The sequence below is a fragment of the Anguilla rostrata genome, chromosome 1, assembly GCF_018555375.3.
Source record: "Anguilla rostrata isolate EN2019 chromosome 1, ASM1855537v3, whole genome shotgun sequence".
In the NCBI taxonomy this organism is placed as follows: Eukaryota; Metazoa; Chordata; class Actinopteri; order Anguilliformes; family Anguillidae; genus Anguilla; species Anguilla rostrata.
Window position 1 is genome coordinate 17,801,301 of NC_057933.1, and position 18,857 is coordinate 17,820,157.

The window sequence follows — 18,857 nt, forward strand, 5'->3', positions numbered from 1 at the left end:
AAATATATACTGAGGTTTGCATTGTATCTCTGCACTCCACAGACTTCCAAAACTTCCTTCGTACTCAGACAGGAAACACCACCACAGTCAATATCATCATCAGCACGGTGGACTACCTTCTCCGTCTGCAGGTAACACAAACAAAGGCAAACATATAGCTTGCAAAATCAATGAGTCTCAATGAGCCACACTGGTTATTTACTGATGATAAATAACACACTGGGTGGGTACTTCTGACCGTGATCTAGGAGTCCATCAGCGATTTCTACTGGTATTACTCGGGAAAAGATGTCATGGACGAGCCTGGGCAGCGTAACTTCTCCAAAGCCCTGGCTGTAGCCAAGCAGATCTTCAACTCTCTGACTGAGTACATTCAGGTAAGGGACAAGTGTGCTGTAAAGCAGGTGCACTAGAAAAGAGTGAGCTTCTACAGTCTCTGGAAGGCACCTGTAACCTCACCTACGTGGAACCATTGTGTTTTGGGGAGTGTTTCGGATTAGGTGTCTGGACAGTTTCTCAACAGTTTCGAGGCCGATGGGGATTAATTTGTGCTGTTATGATATTGCATCTAATGTTATACTAGCTATAATCAATTTTCTGTTTGATAAACCCCAGTGCTTTGATTTATATTTTCCGTCTCCCAGGGCCCCTGTATTGGAAATCAGCAGAGTCTGGCCCACAGTAGGCTGTGGGATGCTGTGGTGGGGTTCTTACATGTCTTTGCCAACATGCAAATGAAGCTCTCACAGGTAATGCACTTGCTAGCTAATACAGCCTTTCTCTAGAATATAAATAAAGCTTTCAACAGGTAAAACACATACATTAAATGTCATTACTGTAATTAATTGCATGTGAATGATACATTTTTGTTTGTTAAATAATACAGTAAAACAATCATTAAGTAGAGAGAGAAATACATATTTTACCTGAATTAATCGTTTAAAATTACGACTACCACCAGAGGTCTCCCTTTATTCAGAAATAGTGTCATTTCATGAAGTCACCCTTTAATACCCCTTTATAGCCCCTGTATTGTGGTATTTGAAATGTGGATAACCAGCTACAGTGTTGGTTTCTTTCGGGGTAACTCTCACTGGTTGTCAGCTTACAATGTGGCATCTTAATTTAGCGCCATAAACAATGTAGGCTTGCTTCAGTATGAATCTTGCTTGTGTTTAGTGTGCCATGGGGCATATTAAATTCGAAAAAGCAGTCACAGTATTGGTTTGCTTCAGTATGTATCTTCAGAGCCTCCTGCACAGATTGGACAGAGTGGCTCAATGGGACAGTTTGTGGGTGCGCTTGATTTGGCTGATCAAAGTGCCTCGGTTTTATTGCTCGCCGGGAGCTAAGCTCCCAGGCGTCCAAAATTGAGTCAGGCTTTCTCTGCCACCTGCTCCTGACTAATAGAATGACATTAGTGCAGGTTTATGGATAGCGCTGACTGTAAGGATTATCTATTGGAGGCCTTCATCTTTCTGATTGCCACTATGCGATAAGGCACGAGAAGTGGACTCTTGAGGGAGAATGAAAGTAAAATATAAAAGGGAGCAACCTTAATCTAGTAATGGAGCATTTTTAAGACATTATCAGAAACATGGAACATCACTTCAGAAATTCCCCAGTTATTTTAGTCAACCGTAGTTTTTCCTACTTCTTGTTGTCAATAACAGCATAGAGATGCAGGTTGTGGTAATGGTTTGTCATCATGGTCATTTATTATCATCGTGTATCACACAGAGATGGGCCAAATTGCCTTTTCTTATGTGTCAGTGTCACCAAGCTGCTTTTTTGTCTTCCTATAGGATTCAAGCCAGATTGAGTTGTTGAAGGAGCTGCTGGACCTGCAAAAGGACATGGTAGTCATGATGCTTTCCCTTCTGGAAGGTTAGTCTGACAGAATAGTACTACAATATGCATCTGAGACAGCTTGTAATTAGTGAAGATAGTGGCTTGCAAGTAAACCAGTTGCATAGTTAGCATCATTCAAGACCTTGGTGGTAACGTACCAGGCAAGCGAGGGCACAGCTTGTTTCATCATCAGCCCATACACACCTGCATGAACTCTCTAGTCTGCACACTCCACTCATCTGGTGGTTAATCTTCTCCATGGCGGCACTCTTATTTACCTCACTAGGGCACCTAGTGGTGGAGTAGTCTGAATTAGAATGGTAGAATTTTTCAGAAGTTATCAGAAACTTGACAGGTTTTATGCTAAGCAACCATTATTGTCAATTAGATGCAGTATTTTACAGATTGGACTGAATTAACAGAATTTGTGTGTTTAAATTGTTCAGTGTTTTTAAAAGAAAGTATTTTGTGTGCGTTTGCGGGTGTGTGTGTTTGTATACTACTAGCAATATGTGGACGATTGCATATTTCCAGAAGGTTAATGAGCTATACTGCTCTCTCACAGGTAATGTGGTGAATGGGACAATTGGCAAGCAGATGGTGGACACCTTGGTGGAATCCTCTAGCAATGTGGAGATGATCCTGAAGTTCTTTGACATGTTCCTTAAGCTGAAGGATCTGACTACTTCTGACAGTTTCAAGGAATTTGACCCTGACAGCAAGGGCGTAATCTCTAAGAAGGAATTCCAGAAGTCCATGGAGAACCAGAAGCAGTACACCCAGTCTGAGATTGAGTTCCTGCTCTCCTGTGTAGAGGCCGATGAGAACGATATGTTCAACTATGAAGAGTTTGTGGAGCGCTTCCATGAGCCTGCCAAGGACATTGGCTTCAATGTGGCGGTGCTGCTAACCAATCTGTCAGAGCACATGCCCCACGACTCACGGCTGGCTGCCTTCCTAGACCTGGCCGAGAGTGTGCTCAACTATTTTGAGCCCTACCTTGGCCGCATTGAGATCATGGGCGGCGCCAAGCGCATTGAGAGGGTGTACTTTGAGATCAGTGAGTCCAGCAGAACTCAGTGGGAGAAGCCACAGGTCAAGGAGTCCAAACGGCAATTCATCTTCGACGTAGTCAACGAGGGCGGAGAGAGCGAGAAGATGGAGCTCTTCGTCAACTTCTGTGAGGATACCATTTTTGAGATGCAGCTTGCTTCCCAGATATCTGAGCCGGATGCTGTGGAGCGACCAGAGGAGGACGAGGATGACGCCCACAGCATCCTGGAAGAACTGGAAGAGGAAGAAGAGGAGCATGCCTTGGAGTCATCCTCTGCCTTCACTATTGCCTGTGTTTCCATGAAGAAGAACTTGTCCCACTTCCGTCAGCAGATCTCAGTCAGGAACATGCGCAAGCAATTCAAGAAGTTCAGGAAGATGAGCATCCGGGAGATGATTAAGGGTTTCTTCTCCTTCTTCTGGATGATCTTCACTGGTCTCTTCCGCTTCATGTACAACCTGGTCTGGGGCTTCTTCCATATCCTCTGGACTTCCATGTTTGGTGGGGGCCTGGTGGAGGGCGCCAAGAATATGAAGGTGACAGACATTCTGGGCAACATGCCTGACCCAACGCAGTTTGGAATCCATGGTGACGTGCTGGAATCAGAGAAGTTGGAGACGAGCGAATCAGCATCAGGGGCCGAGATGGTACAGATGGCAAAAGGGGACCAGTCTGAGGTGGATTTGATGACGGAGCTGATGAACATACCACCTAAGAGAGAAGGGGGGAAGCACGGACCTGAACCTGGCCTGGGAGATGTCTCTGAGATCGTCGGAGTTGACGCACCTTCATTAGCTAGTGCCGTAAAGCAGAAAAAAGCTCAGGTCAGATTCAGCCTTTGTGCTATTATGACACCACCATCTTCTGTAGTATTATGTATTTTACTTAATGAGTATTTGATCTGTGGAAACAAGCGGATACATGACCCTTGTTTTAATGTAAACCAGGGCGGCTTTATGTTCTTTTTTCAGTGCAGCAAGTTCAGTGTTTGAAAGGGACTGACATTGTGCTTTGTGTATTCCACAGAAAGAGGCTGCATCTAAAGAGACATCGGAGGTTGATCAGAAGGCAGAGACGGAGAAGGCAGAGTGAGTGTCCTCTTAGTGTGAGCAGGGTTTGTTCACGCATTCATGCTCCTCACTGTTTGAATGTCTGCACACCACAGCACAGAGGATGGCGAGAAGAAGGACAAGGCCAAGGAGGAGGAGCCTTCAGAGCCCGCAAATGAGGAGAAGAAAGTCCCCAAAAACAGACCTGGCCTGAAAAAGGAGGAACCAGAGGCCTTCATGGCCAGCTTTTTTGCAGGATTAGAAGTCTACCAGACTAAGATGCTGGTGAGTCAGGAGGATATGATTATCCAACCAACCTATGTACAATTGCATAGCATTCCTGCTTGAGGACTATGAACATAGGAAACAACCATGATTGATGTAAATGAGAAAATGTTAATAAAACCACTTGTTTGATGAATAAGTTTAATAAATTCACTCTTTTTTTCAGAACTATCTGGCGAGAAACTTTTACAACCTTCGCTTGCTGGCTTTGTTTGTCGCCTTTGCCATCAACTTTATCCTTCTCTTCTACAAGGTAACAACCCCTGCTGGGGTTAAACATAACTGCACAACAGTCCTAGAACACTGAAAACGATGGCTGATATTTAGTTCTGATGTGAGAAATGTTAGTGGCAAACTAGGGGGGCACTCTTTCCTTTCAGTCAGATTTTTCTCACAAAGTTCCAATTTCAGAAGAGACACTAAATATAGGAATTTAACAGAATGAGTTCCTCATTCCATTAAATGCCATGCATGAATTTTCACTTGGTGTGTAACCTTGATGGTCTTATCAAAGTATCTCATTCTGGTTAAGTAATTACCCCCACAGTTTAACTGCTAATATAGTGCTTGCAAATCTACCTTCCTGATATGTGGTGAGCTGGCATAGCATAGCTGCCGCATCACAAAGACAAATTGATGTCTGACTGTGAAGTGTTTTGTGATGCTTTAACAAAAAGTTCCATACAAATTGTAGCACAAGGATTCTACTGTTTTTAGGTGACTGGAGATGACTCAGGTGACGAAGACCCTGACCCCTGGAATGGCGATGATGAAGATGAGGATGAGGGTGGTATGGAGTACTTTGTGTTGCAGGAGAGCACTGGCTACATGGCTCCAACTCTACGCTTCCTGGCTATACTCCACACCATCATCTCTTTCCTTTGTGTGGTGGGATACTACTATCTAAAGGTAACCCATATGACTGCTCCGATATACCCTGAATAAGGCAACAAAGTTATGCCATTGCTGCATTATGTATTAAATCCATTGCTATTTATATATATTTATTGGTTATGTAACTGGGGTTTTAGGGTTGATTCCCAGCTGAAGCACGTTCATTGAGGCTTTGAGCAAGGTGCCGTTAACAAAAATGGCGTCAGTTAAATATCCATCTTTATAAACGGATTGTATGTACATAGGTAGTGAGATGTGTAAGTGACTCGGGATTGGAGGGTCTGCTAAATCCTTAAAATGTTAACATACATTTAAAGAACAAATAAACTTACCGATACACAGGATAAAAAACGTCTTAATTTCTTTCGCCTTCTGTTTATTTTGCCAAGACAGAGGTGAGTGAGGTAGTGTACTGAATTAGCACCCTGTCTCCCTAAGGTTCCCCTGGTGGTGTTTAAGCGAGAGAAGGAGATTGCCAGGAGGCTGGAGTTTGATGGCCTGTACATTACGGAGCAGCCCTCGGATGATGACATCAAAGGACAATGGGATCGGCTGGTCATCAATACCCCGTAAGTCCGACAGAAGAACGCCATGCACAGCTGTGCTCTCCTCGGCTCTTTCAATTAGCCCCGATTTTGTGCTAATAGAGAAAAGGAGAGGCCTCATTCAGACTGTTTTGTGCATGTGAGACAATGGAGCATGTCAACTCACTGTATGGCACAAGTGTCTATGTCAGTTTACACAATGACTGCAAATCCCCCCCGCCATTCCACAGCCGCTCGACCACATGGGCTTTCCTTCACCCACGGTAACTGAAGTGCGCTGACGCTTTGAGCCGTGCTTGGGTCCCACTTGTTCAGTGCAGCTGACTGCCCCCTCTCTGTCACCTTTTCGAATATTAACCAAGGAGTGTGATGTGTCCCTTTTCTTATTGCACACAGATCCTTCCCCAATAACTACTGGGACAAATTTGTGAAGCGAAAGGCAAGTAGAATTCCACAGACTAATTTTTACACATGGGAGTACAGCAGTTAATCACTGTGTGGTCTAACAGGGGTTGTACAGCATGGTCTCACCTTACAATTACGGTATTGCCATTCTATCTGTTCCATCTGTAACCCAGCTCATTTCCGTTGTGTACAGGTCATTAATAAGTATGGGGATCTCTACGGGGCCGAACGTATTGCGGAGCTATTGGGTCTGGACAAGAGTGCCTTGGACTTCAACCCCACAGAGGAGACAGTGGTGAAGGAGGCCTCATTGGTGTCCTGGTAAGGGACTGTAGTTTGGTATGGTGATTCTAATCCAGACAGAGAATTATTTCAAGCAGTCACACTGCACATCCCTACTGGTCTAATTTAACACGTGCTTCACAATAGGTCCCTGTCCTCTTCACCAGGCCTTGTTCTGAGATTTCTGTGCATATAATGGCTTTGATAGTATGGTTATATCTTAGTGCTCTTGGTTGGCTGAACGTTTTATCAGTAATGAGTTACCTGTTCTTCTGTGCATATGCAATTGTTTTTTCTACAGGCTGAGCTCCATTGACACAAAGTATCACATCTGGAAGATGGGCGTAGTGTTCACTGATAATGTGAGTTTGATACTAGATAGTAGATTTGCTTGGTGTTGGTAGTAAATAGTATTACCATTCTGAAGTGTCATTGAACACTGTGGGTGACGATGTGCTCTTTTTGTAGTCTTTCCTCTACCTGGTGTGGTACACCACCATGTCCATCCTGGGGCATTACAATAACTTCTTCTTTGCTGCCCACTTGCTGGATATTGCCATGGGCTTCAAGACACTGAGAACCATTCTGTCCTCTGTCACCCACAACGGTAAACAGGTAAGGATTCCTTCTAATCTGAGCAATAGCACTTACTTGGGACAGTGGAGTTCCATAACTGAGGTCCTCTCTCCTTTGTACACAGCTTGTGTTGACTGTGGGACTGCTAGCTGTGGTAGTGTACCTCTACACAGTTGTGGCCTTCAATTTCTTCCGCAAGTTCTACAACAAGAGCGAGGACGAGGACGAGCCTGACATGAAGTGTGATGACATGATGACCGTGAGTGTCCCATCCCTCCACCTAACCAAACAGGCATAAAATTCAGCTTCACTCTCCGCTACAATACTAGATTTGAGTCGTTAGCTTAGAGAACATTTCACACAAGGAAATGTTTGGAACCACCTGTAAATTAGCTGGATTAAGATTCTGTGCCTCATATTTAACAGTGCAGTTATTTATTATTAATGGGCCTCTGTGCCTTCTTGGTGACATCCCATTTTTGTATTCCTGAAAGTTATACTGGTGCTCTCCACTTCTATATGTCACTCTGGATAAGAGCGTGTGTTAAGTGATTGCAATGTAATGCAGTGTGTGAAGGAATTTTCCCATCTGCCGCAAGAAGTGTCCCCTTTCCCTGTCTCTTTCCAGTGCTATCTGTTCCACATGTATGTGGGCGTGCGTGCTGGCGGTGGTATCGGTGACGAGATTGAGGACCCAGCAGGCGACCCCTACGAACTCTACCGCATTCTGTTCGACATCACTTTCTTCTTCTTTGTCATTGTCATTCTGCTGGCCATCATCCAGGGTTTGTACTCATGCCATTGCGGGGGGGGGGGAGTGAGTACCACCCATTTTAAAGTTATCTTGGCTGTGCAAGAGGCTCTGAGATGCCCAGAAAGAGTGTGAAGCTAGGGGATTATTCCCCAACTGCTCCTTCACAGCTCAGCTCTGAAAATAACCTTCTATAGTTTCACAACACATCGTAGTCCTAATCCCACTGTCCCTGTTCAGTTTCAGCAGCGACACTTTTTGAAATAGTTTGGTGACGTAAGAGGCATTCACAGTCTTGATTATGTGCTGAAACAGGTCTGATCATTGATGCATTTGGAGAGCTGAGAGATCAGCAGGAACAAGTGAAAGAGGACATGGAGGTGAGCATGAAGAGATTTTACCTGATCCCCATGGCTTTCCAGTTCAATTTACTGTATGAAGTTTTGTTCAAGATTTTCAGATCTGCTCTATATGGAAAACCTGAACTGCAATCTTAAAATAATAATTTGTAGGTTCACTGTGCTCTCATACACACACTAGACATTTGTTTATGTTGTTAATACAAGGTAATTCAGCATATGTACATACTGGACAGTCAGATTTCCATTTCTATTGTTTGACATTGCAAAGCATTACAAATCTTGTGGGGTTGTACTTTTATTTAAGATTAGTGCACACCTAAATTCCAGCTGTTCTCAGTAGCTAGCATGGAAGAATCAATTCACAATAAATCGTTTCACGATGAGCATGATGAATATACTCAGGGCCCAAGATTTGTGCAGAGGGAAGCCCAACTGTACATGTATTGTACCGTGCCTGCATTGCTTGCTATTTTCTGGGCAAGTGCCATCACATCATTTGTTGTGAAGGTAAGGCTGTACTTTGCAAAGCTGTCTTTCACTACAAAGGCAAAGCATTTATTATCAGTAAAATATCCTGGCTAGCCTGATATTTTCTAAACTGTACAAAATCTTGCCAAATGATGGACTTTGACTGAAGTGTCCCAAATTTATTTACTTGCATAATGTTTAATAACAGCACATACTGTATAACACCAACTGTACCTTTGTGACTGCCCTTGGTCATTAGCCCCATAGCTGGGAGTATGCTAATAACATATGTATTAAATAATTATTTCATATGTATGTGATAGTTTCACATTGTGACAAAATCCTACTATATTCTACAGTGGTGGGCGTGCTTTCTTGGGCAAGAGCTTCATGTCTGCATATTATTTAAAATGCACTCAGCTGACAGATTTGTTCCTTGTTTATTCCTCAGACTAAATGCTTCATCTGTGGGATTGGTAATGACTACTTTGATACGACCCCACATGGCTTTGAGACACATACCTTACAAGAGCACAACCTGGCCAACTACCTGTGAGTATCCCTCTGCCACCCTCACCCCTTGTACTCACATGCCTTAAAGAGACCATTCACGTACACAAAAGATGTGTCGATTGTATTGTGTTTTGGTGACACCTAGAATGCAATCTTACTGGTGAGTTGCATTTATTCTGTATCTGATTTTGATTAATCATATTTTTAAACCTTTAGAAAGATGGCAGAATAGTCCGCAGAGATTTAATTAAAAAAATTATCTGCTGCAGCCTGAAACTTTCCTTTTCCAAAATTTACCTGATGGACATTTTACTTTGGATCACTTTAGATCAATTTTTGGTTTCCTGTTCAACATACCGGATGTAGCAGTTACAGAAGAATGTTTCACTTGGTTACAGACTTGTAGTTCTGTGTTTTGAGTATTTAAATTAAGCTTGGTGGTTAACATGCTGTGATATGAACGTGATTTTGCTGCTGCTTATGGGGATGACTAAGGGTCAAGGATGCCCATTGTTCTCTTTTCAGAATTAATTTCCATGCTGCTTCATTATAGAAAGCCAGAATTGTCAGTCCCGGGAAACCATGGCGACTACACTCTGTTACTCTAGCAACAACAGACCCACTACTATTGCAACGGAAAATGTAACATCATTTGAAATGCCTCCGACACTGTGGGGGCAATATTAAATGTCCACTATTGTGAACCCTAATGATTTCACAAAAATCCATTTAGGTACAAAGCTGTCTGGACAACCACAGTCTGTCATGTTGGAATTATCTACCATTTCTGGTTCACTTAACTTGGTGGGACAAAATACAATTGAAAATCATTCAGATTGATTTGGATTCTTGGTCAGACTTGAGTGCTGAGTTGTGTGATGACCTGGAAAAATGGTGCTATGCTTTGGAGGAGATTAAGCTTTCATTGTATGGTCATCTTCTGCAGAATCTTTCAACATTGTCGAACATTAGAAGAAGTCTACTTATGCTTATTTTCTAAAATCTTCCATTTGATTATCCCTAAGCTTAACTGGATTTATTTACAGTATATATGCGTCTCCACCAAAACTAAGGTTTGATGAGTGTCCTGCATAAAATAGCCACTGTGCATTAGCTTAGGTGTGTGCTAACCAATGGTGATGTTTGAAGTGAGCATCTGTCCTAAGTAATGGGCCATGAAATGCACTGTAATTCATTAATTCATGAGTGTCCATGTTGTGTATGAACAGTGACAGTATCCCCAGTCATTTTGTTTCTGTTGCCCTTGCAGGTTCTTCCTTATGTACCTCATCAACAAGGACGAGACGGAGCACACTGGTCAGGTACGCCTCCTGTTCTACCCTGTAACCGCTATCTTGACCTGCCAATGAATCTGAAACTCATATATATTAGAGAAATGATCTCATATGAAATTTTCTGTGGTACTCAAACATTTTTTTAATTGCACAATACACCCCTTTCCATATCAACCAATGCTCTGTGAACATCTACCAAAATTCCTTCAATTTGTTTAATCATGCCCACTCATTTTGTAGCAATAATAATCATAGTAATAATCTTTATCCTGCTCATATTCGTGGCAGAACTACTCTCATTTAAGTATCGTGGCATCAGTGTGCCTCTTGGTGTCTAATGATGTTTTTTTCAATGTGTCTCTCATGGTGGTACTCACACTACACTCAAAATCTCAGTTGTGTGTGCAATTTAATTCCGAGGCAAAGTGATTTTCCATTTTTCATCGACTAATTTGTTAATACATCCTGTACCACAATAACACAATTCTCTCATGCTGGATTTCAAGTTCATTTTGAATTCGTAAATTCATGTTGTTAAATGAAAATGGTACTGGTTATAAGGTAGTCTCTTCATTAACTGTTTTATTTTGGATTGATTGTGTAACTGTCTGCTATACATACATATTGTAGTGAATTGGTTATTTAAAAATGTAGCAGTTAGTAAATGCATTTGACACTCAAGAATGATCCAATTTCAACACCAACCCGCCCCCCAACATAATTATAGTTCAGTATTATTTGTTCAGTAAGAAGTTGACTGAAAAAGGAAACATGAGAATGAGAATATTATTTATTGTTTTTTGTTAAATGTCATTGCTCTTTTAACACATGAGATGAGTGGCTGTCACTCGAGAGATATCTCACAAACAGCCCCAGGACATTCAGAAACAAAGGGATAGCACATTACCTCCAGAGACGTTGTCAGGCGCATCCAGAGAAAGCTGCTGACCCCCTGAAGATTCCCTAGGAGCGTGGGAGCATTAATGCTCTTCACTGCGCCAACTCACCTGCATGCAAATGGACTGTTTGCACAGAGTCAGAGCCTGGGGTTAATCAGCCTTGATGGAGTCAGCCATTACACCTGACTTTTGAGCTATTAGAACATCTTGAACTATCAGTGTTCTAAATTGGGCCAGGCTTATAATTTACGTCAAAGAATAAGCCAGTTATTGTCAGCAGAGGTCCAGAAGTACATTTGTTGAGGGTATCATACGCTAAACAAGCAACGCAGTTCCCTGTCCAACTAAGTATCGTATGTATGTATGCCGATCATGTGCACAGGTAGCCCCTGTTTAATGCATTTGAGAAAGCTGCTCTGAACTGACGCCGTGCTAATGCGCTGTTTCTCTTTCCCCTTCAGGAGTCGTACGTTTGGAAGATGTACCAGGAGAGATGCTGGGACTTCTTCCCTGCCGGGGACTGTTTCCGCAAGCAGTATGAGGACCAGCTGGGGTAGAGAGGACACAGCGCTGTCCGACCCCGCTCCACTCCCACCATCCCCAGCGACACTCCACAGACTGCACCCAAAACTTTGTCCAGCTGAACTACCACACTCCCAGTGACGCAAGTTAACTACTGAAAACGTATGCCTCTTTTAAACTTTAAAGAAGGACTAGACGCACGAGTCGTAATGCTACCTTTTGTATTACGGAATAACCATTTCATATCAACGTAAGGTGTTTTCCTGTTACCTATGGTACAGTGCCACGTGCCAATTTACAAGAAACTGCAAAGTCCAACCTGCCCAGACATTTGTTTTTCTTCTCTTTTCTGGAACAGTCCGTTTTTTTGACAACGCGTTGCCTTTCCTCCACCTAACCCCAAACCATTGCACAAATTTTTTGTCTTTTTGAGAAACTCTGGATTGTGTGGGGTTATGGAATGAGGTGTGAATCTCCACCCTAATATGCACAAGAATACTACTTCAATATTCACTGAATGTTGGAAATGAGACTTATGCCAAACCCTAGGGTGAGTAGATCTATATAGAACGAAGTTGTGTTTTATTATACATGGTGTCAATCTGCTTGCTGAGATGAATAATACAGTTTAAAAGAACCGTCCAGCTAAAAGGTTGAAAATGCTATGAAAATGCCTACTATAAAGTATTAATAAAGTGCCTTAACAACATGACAAAGCTATGCAAAACCATTTCTGTTCTTTCTAGAATGTTAGTGCTGTAGTTCTCCTGGATTAGCAACAAGCAGATGTACCTAGGTTAGTTTTGTGGCTTTTGTTTTCATTTGTTTTTAAAAAAAAGAATAAGGTTGGACTGCGTTAATGCTCTTTGGTTGAGGTTATTTCGAAATGCAGCATCCCTACTGCAAAATGTCACGGTACAATGAAAAAAAAAAAACACAAGGAAATCATGTTTCAAAATTTGCTGAATACTTTAAGACAAAAATGCTGTTGTATGGCCATTTGTATGTAGTAGCTTTGCTAAACTGTGCTCTTTTAAGGAAAAGAAATAAATTACCCAGTGCAATAACTTCCATCTCTCAGTAATGTATCTGTGTTTAGTATTGGTGCGTGAACTGAAACAGTGAATGTGCATTGGCTTGAACAGAGCTGACAGAATTCTCAGGAAATTACATCGTTGTCTGACCATGGGAATTCAAAAATCAAACTGAAACACCAGCATCACATGCAGGAAGCTCAATACTGACCTCTTAACCTAATGACTGACCTCTGAACCCCAATTCCCCAGAAGCACTAAATGTACCTCTTGTAATTATTATGTTCATTAAAAATCTTCTTTGCCGACAAATAAGCAGGAAGACATTAAAGAGTGGAGATTTTTATTCCTCGGGTATGTGTCTGGAAGGTGGATTGCCCTGTTTCTTCCTCATTTCACCTTCTGCCCTTCAGCATATTCCCTGTCCTTCCTTAATAGACGTCATTAAAGGCCGTTCTTGTGAGTGCTAGTGAGCAGCCAGAGGTCCTGTAAACTGTTCCCGCATGGATATCACAACTGCTCATCTTTGTCAGTCCCTATCAGCGAAAGTGCAGAGGCAAGAGGAGGGGGGGTGGTTATTCCTGACTTCATTCATAAAGTCAGACAGAGACTCTTTCTGTAATTTGCTTTTTTCCCCCATGGCCAAGCCTCCATCACACTGCCATGACTGCAAATGGACCAAAACCCATCAGGTAGTGTTCTCAGATACAGATCTCTGGCCATCTGCAGAGTCACCATGAATCCACCATGAGGCTGTCTTGTCCCCTCTGTCTGAAGAGTGAATCCAGTACCTCAGTTTCCAGCTCTAGGGTCAGGAGAAGCAGACCCCTCCTCAATCACCACCTCCTTCGCCGGCTCCAGCTTCACCTCCCGTCTCCTGGGATACCGCCATGGAAAGACAGCTCATCATTGCCAAAACCAAATTAACAGCCTCGTTATGCAGGCATGGAGCTGGGTGGGCGGGAACCCAGTTGTTCTCAGTCGCCACAAACGGCGGAAGTCATCTAGGAAGAGACGTCTGGAATAAATGCAGCCAGATTGGGGGAGAGGCCCACGCTGCTGGACTGGCACACCGTCCTCAGGCTGTGGGTCCAGACAGGGACACTCACTCTGAGCAGTGATGATCAGCATTCAGGAAACCTGCTCAGCAGCCTGCAGGCCATTTGGTGACCACCTGCACTGATGAGAAGACGGCATTTACTCCCTTTATATAATCAGCCACGCACTATACCGTCATGCAACAGCCCGTTACCATCAAAAAAGTTTTTTCAGCTTTAAAGAATTCTTACTTTGCACATTTGTAGCATGGGCAAAACTCTTTATGATTGGGTGATACGGACATGCACAGTGTACAGAAGCAATAGGGGTCAGACACTGTTAGCATTTTACTAATTAAATGTGTGAGTGTAGAGTGAATTCATTATCATACCAATGTCATACAATATTAATGAAATATTTCTGACACTATAGCTCTTCTATTAATCTGCAATCTCACAAATATACAGGGCAGCCTGGGAGTATTTGGACAGTGATACAGTCTTCATACTTTGCTCTTTCCATCACTTTGGTACAGTTTAATACGCTCATTTTTTTTTATGCACTTTTTAGCAAACTAACCTGGCCATTCTGTTATTGAGGCTTACCAATGGTTTTCATCTTGCAGTGGACACTGAGGTTAAGTTGGTGTAGTCTTTTCTCTTCATTAGTCTTTGATGTATGCCTACATCCTGAAGAGTTATCTTGATCTGCTCGCCAGATCGTCTTTCTTTACAAATGCAAGTATTCTTCAGTCATCCACTACAGTGTTCTTTCAGCCATCTACCAGATTGTTTTCTATTGCTCAGCTCAACCTCTCTGATCCTCATTTTGAGAGACAACAGCAGTATACTCCCAAAATGCAAATACCACACCTGTAATCAATCCTAGACCTATTATGAATTTTCTTGTGCATGAACAAATAATACAACAACTCACATCTGGTCCTCCAAAATGTATAAAAATGGTTGTAATTCCTACATTGTTCACCCAATATGGATGTAAATACCCGCAAGTTAAAGCAGTCTACGCTTTAACCTTTTCATTTCAAAGCCAGTGTGCTGGAGTGCAGACAAAACAACCTTCAGAAGAGTACATTTTTCTTAATTTGCTAAAACCACTCAAGCCCATTTGTATTTTACATGCAAGTGGGCTTGAGTGGTTTCAGGCAGTTGTATATAATATTGATTGAATTGCAGTTGTTTGATTAGTCCTAATGCCCATTTCACACAGTTATTTTGTCTTCTCAAGCTGAGTTAAAAGCGAATGTCTAGTCTTTGTATAATGTCCCGCACTGTTCATGCTAATATGCATATACCCCTAGTTCACTGGGCAAGCCTAGCTGAAGTAACATTATAAAGTCTCATAATTCTCATAAGTCTCATACTGTAATAATGGAAACGTAGCTTGCGGTGAAATATCTTTATATAATGTCTTAAATCATATAAAATTAGCTTTAATCTGCTGTATGATGCTTGACAGATGTTTGCCTTTGACTTGCCCTTGTTTTATCAATTGCCAGAAGAGAACCTTTTCCTCTCTATCAAATGAATGGCATGAACTTTCTCTTTGTAATAAGGTTCCTGCATGAAATTGAACATTTTAAATGCAAGAGTTCATTTTGAAAAAGTTAATTCATTAATTTAGAAGACAGGAACATTTAAGAACAGACCACAGACTGGGCTGGGTAATTAATTGACAAGGTAGGACAATTTCTCAATCAGTCATTATCCCTTTCTTACAAGTGTAGCACTTTAATTCAGCATTGCCCTGCTGTCTAATAGCTACCTTCTGTCTGCACCTTATTGGTCTCTAGATCAAAAATATTTCAGCCTTATATCGAGGCTTAAAGTGTCCACTTGAGTAACCGCCTTTCCTGTTCTTCTGTGAGCTCTTGGAGCTTGGAGCTTAGACTCAGTGCATTGTACTGCGCAATAATGGACATTGGGAGGTTTCATCACAGGAGCTCAAAGAATAGTGTGCTGACTTTATTTCCTTTAGTTCATAGCTTTTGTGGTCTTGTACCTACTGTATAATTTGGATGTGTATGTGACTGCTTTGATTTTGGACCAAGGAAATTTTTCCATTTTCCCCTTGCTCACGGTAGACATATTGCTCACTAGACCAACTATTTCCTTCCCTTCAGTTCTGTTCTTTATTAAAGTAAACTTGCACTTCCTATTCAGTTGGGTGATGTAAAAGTCACGCTGTGTATTTGAATCATACCAAACCAGGTGTTTGGTGAGAGCGAGAGGCATTAACACATTACTTAGGAGACTCATCAACACCTCTTACAGCTCCTGTGTGCCTCACCTTCTGCTCCATCTGACCCTTCAGCATGCAGACGCGGTCAGGGTCCCAACAGGCGGGCCAGGGCATCGCAGTGACCTGCCCGTGTCTCAGAGTCACGTGAGGGCATGAGCCACCTGCATGTGTTCTATTTCATTTTGCTTCACTACTGCATCATCCAGCAACAGCATTAAATAGCCACTGTACTTTTGTGTCTACTTAAGAGTTGGCTCACTCAAATGAAATGTGAAATGAAATGAAAGAGTATATACTGTAAATCTGAAACATTTGTACTGTATACTATTTGAAGGATATAAATACTGTTCAAGTAAAATAGAGTAATATGTAAATATGTAAAGCCATTTTTTATTATCCATGTCAATTTATATAGATGTTCTTGTGTGAATTTTTTGCTGTTTTGCTTTTTTATGCAGAAATTGACTTTTTACTTTGCTGAAAAGTACAACAGTTGCGCAGAGAATCAAACCTATAACCCCGTGGTTACCAGACCTGTTCCCTAACACTACCACAGACAAAATGCACTAGACAGGAGGCAGCTGGGTGACACACTGCATTGACTATTGGAGGGACAAAGGGTTGGGGTTAATAATCATAAAACCTGTGTCGGGACAGTTGGGGTACAGAGAGAGGCCACATCTGTCTGAAGAATTTCTCCCGGCTTGCGGAGGCCCGACTGTCTGCATTAGGGGGCTGTGGTGCGGTGAAGAGGAATGCTGCATTAAAGCCAGTATTTATAACCGCCCTGAGAGAGGCCATTCTGGATGTGCGAACCCATGATTCACACCAGCCCTAAATGGGATCACAGTCAGAGAGAGAGAAGGAGAGAAATGCCTGGGGACGTTAAAGGGATACTTCCCTCTCCGGAGTTGTCTGATATTATTTCGGTTTTAGTGCTTTTCATTAGTCCAAGTATTTTATGTGTGATAAAATACATTCCATATATTTACAGGCGTTTTTGATGACTTGTTTGCTTTACAATGGCTTTGTGGTTCAAAGCAAAAATATTGTAGCATTTATTCAAAATTATAAACATAAATATAGGAAATAATAGGATATAAACTATTTCCTGTCGCACATACAACTCGAGGCTCCTGTGCTCAAGGAAAGATGTACTGGCGCAATATAAAAATGGAAATGTATGTTCACTCTAAAGTGTTTGTTGAATATTGTTTTTTAAATTAATGTGTTCATATGTGTGGCCGCTGGAAGGATAAGCACTATTAAATGCATGCATTAAATGCATTTCTTCGCTTCAAACCACTTTTGAAGTCCTTCATTGCGCTCAAACATTGAAACATACATTAAAACTCATATAATTTTAAAAACTTAAAAAAATTCACTATCCCTTTAACAATGCCAGCAAGGCAAAGAGTGTAGAAAAGCTGAAAAGCTGGAGGTGGAACGTCCCTCAAAAAAGAAAATTAGCAAACATACATAATTTAGAAGCTGCTAGTTGAGGCAAGCTTCCCAATTCAGTTTCCCAATTCATTAAAGCGAAAGGATGGTTTGGTGTCTATGCATCAGAACGTTTCAGAATTCTGAATGGGATGGTAATGCAATGTGAACACAATTTAAAGAGAAATAAGACATTGGATGCTACATATGTGTTTATGATATTAAAATCAATGTTTTTAATCTTTGATATTCCAAATAACAATGCACCACGTTGCCTTAAATTTAGGCAAGAAATAATGAAGTAAAGGCATAGTTCTGGGGGTCAAAGTATCATGTGTTTTGAGCCATGAATTACGTTTTTTTTATGAGGATGGCATGAGGTTGGAATAACTGGAAATAGAAATCACAACATAACGAAGCACAGTCAAAAAATCACCCCGAAATCTGTTGCTTAATGACACCGTGCTCGCTCGCTGACGCATTTCCTGCCGGTGACTTTATTCTTGACATAAAATGTCATGCTCCTGCTGCTTTCTAATCTCCTGTACTGATCTCACTCGGCATTGTGGGGGAACGGCCTTCCGCTGGGACGCAGCAGCGACTGAGGACAGCAGAATAAAGGACGCCGCTTGCCTGACACGCTGGTCTGTCACGAGCAGCTGGGCACCCGCGGTGTGCGCTCGACCCCCGCTCGCTACCGCGAGCACCCCCCCCCCCCATATACACACATACACACACACGTAACACATACCCAACTCGCCACTGCCCTTTGCTTGCTTCCCTCCTTCCTCGTGGCTTTTAACTTATCATCAGTGGAGAAAAACCCTGTTTGTTCACCTCCTAATTGCACCGCCCTGCAGACACAGCGGGCCAGGGGAGAAGAGCATGGGCAGATGGTTTGTGGAGCATCGTTTCTGCCTCTATAATTCCCTTTTTGAACAATGACTCACTTTGCTGACACACGGCGCAGAAGTGATGTATTTCTTAATGAGGATGAGCATAATTACTGTCTTAAGCAGACAGAAAAACACAAGAGAGAGAGAGAGAGAGAGGAACGTTTAAGTCTTCGTAAACATGCTCAAAATGAAAGCTCGGTAATTTGGGGAAGATATTTGTTTTCTTCTCTGGCCTAATTATGATTAAATAGCACATTTTCCCACCCTGGTTCCTGTGTCTTGCGGGAATTTCCAGGAATTGCATAACTTCTTTTTCCTAGACTTCACAGGGACGCTAATTGATATGGATTATATTTGCCTAGTGCCTTAATTGCAATTCAAAGGGCTTTAGTCCTAGGGCAATGGGCACTGCAAGACATGGCCTAGGTGTATCTCA

The 18,857-nt window shown here is 42.1% G+C and overlaps 1 protein-coding gene across 10 annotated transcripts in view; it reads left to right on the forward strand.

Moving 5' to 3' along the window:
* Positions 1-12,818, forward strand: part of LOC135250381 (ryanodine receptor 3) — a 126,762-nt gene extending 113,944 nt beyond the window's left edge. For all 10 annotated transcript variants that reach the window (XM_064326604.1, XM_064326639.1, XM_064326613.1 and 7 more), the window contains 20 exons: positions 43-131; positions 249-377; positions 645-749; positions 1,806-1,887; positions 2,417-3,729; positions 3,932-3,993; positions 4,071-4,239; positions 4,406-4,492; positions 4,957-5,148; positions 5,572-5,702; positions 6,075-6,117; positions 6,277-6,404; positions 6,667-6,727; positions 6,834-6,980; positions 7,066-7,200; positions 7,570-7,726; positions 8,008-8,072; positions 8,974-9,074; positions 10,306-10,357; positions 11,691-12,818. In XM_064326604.1, coding sequence (XP_064182674.1) covers positions 43-131; positions 249-377; positions 645-749; positions 1,806-1,887; positions 2,417-3,729; positions 3,932-3,993; positions 4,071-4,239; positions 4,406-4,492; positions 4,957-5,148; positions 5,572-5,702; positions 6,075-6,117; positions 6,277-6,404; positions 6,667-6,727; positions 6,834-6,980; positions 7,066-7,200; positions 7,570-7,726; positions 8,008-8,072; positions 8,974-9,074; positions 10,306-10,357; positions 11,691-11,786 — 3,344 coding nt within the window. In that variant the 3' untranslated portion in view covers positions 11,787-12,818. The remainder of the gene's footprint in view (positions 1-42; positions 132-248; positions 378-644; positions 750-1,805; positions 1,888-2,416; positions 3,730-3,931; positions 3,994-4,070; positions 4,240-4,405; positions 4,493-4,956; positions 5,149-5,571; positions 5,703-6,074; positions 6,118-6,276; positions 6,405-6,666; positions 6,728-6,833; positions 6,981-7,065; positions 7,201-7,569; positions 7,727-8,007; positions 8,073-8,973; positions 9,075-10,305; positions 10,358-11,690) is intronic.
* Positions 12,819-18,857: the final 6,039 nt, after the last annotated feature.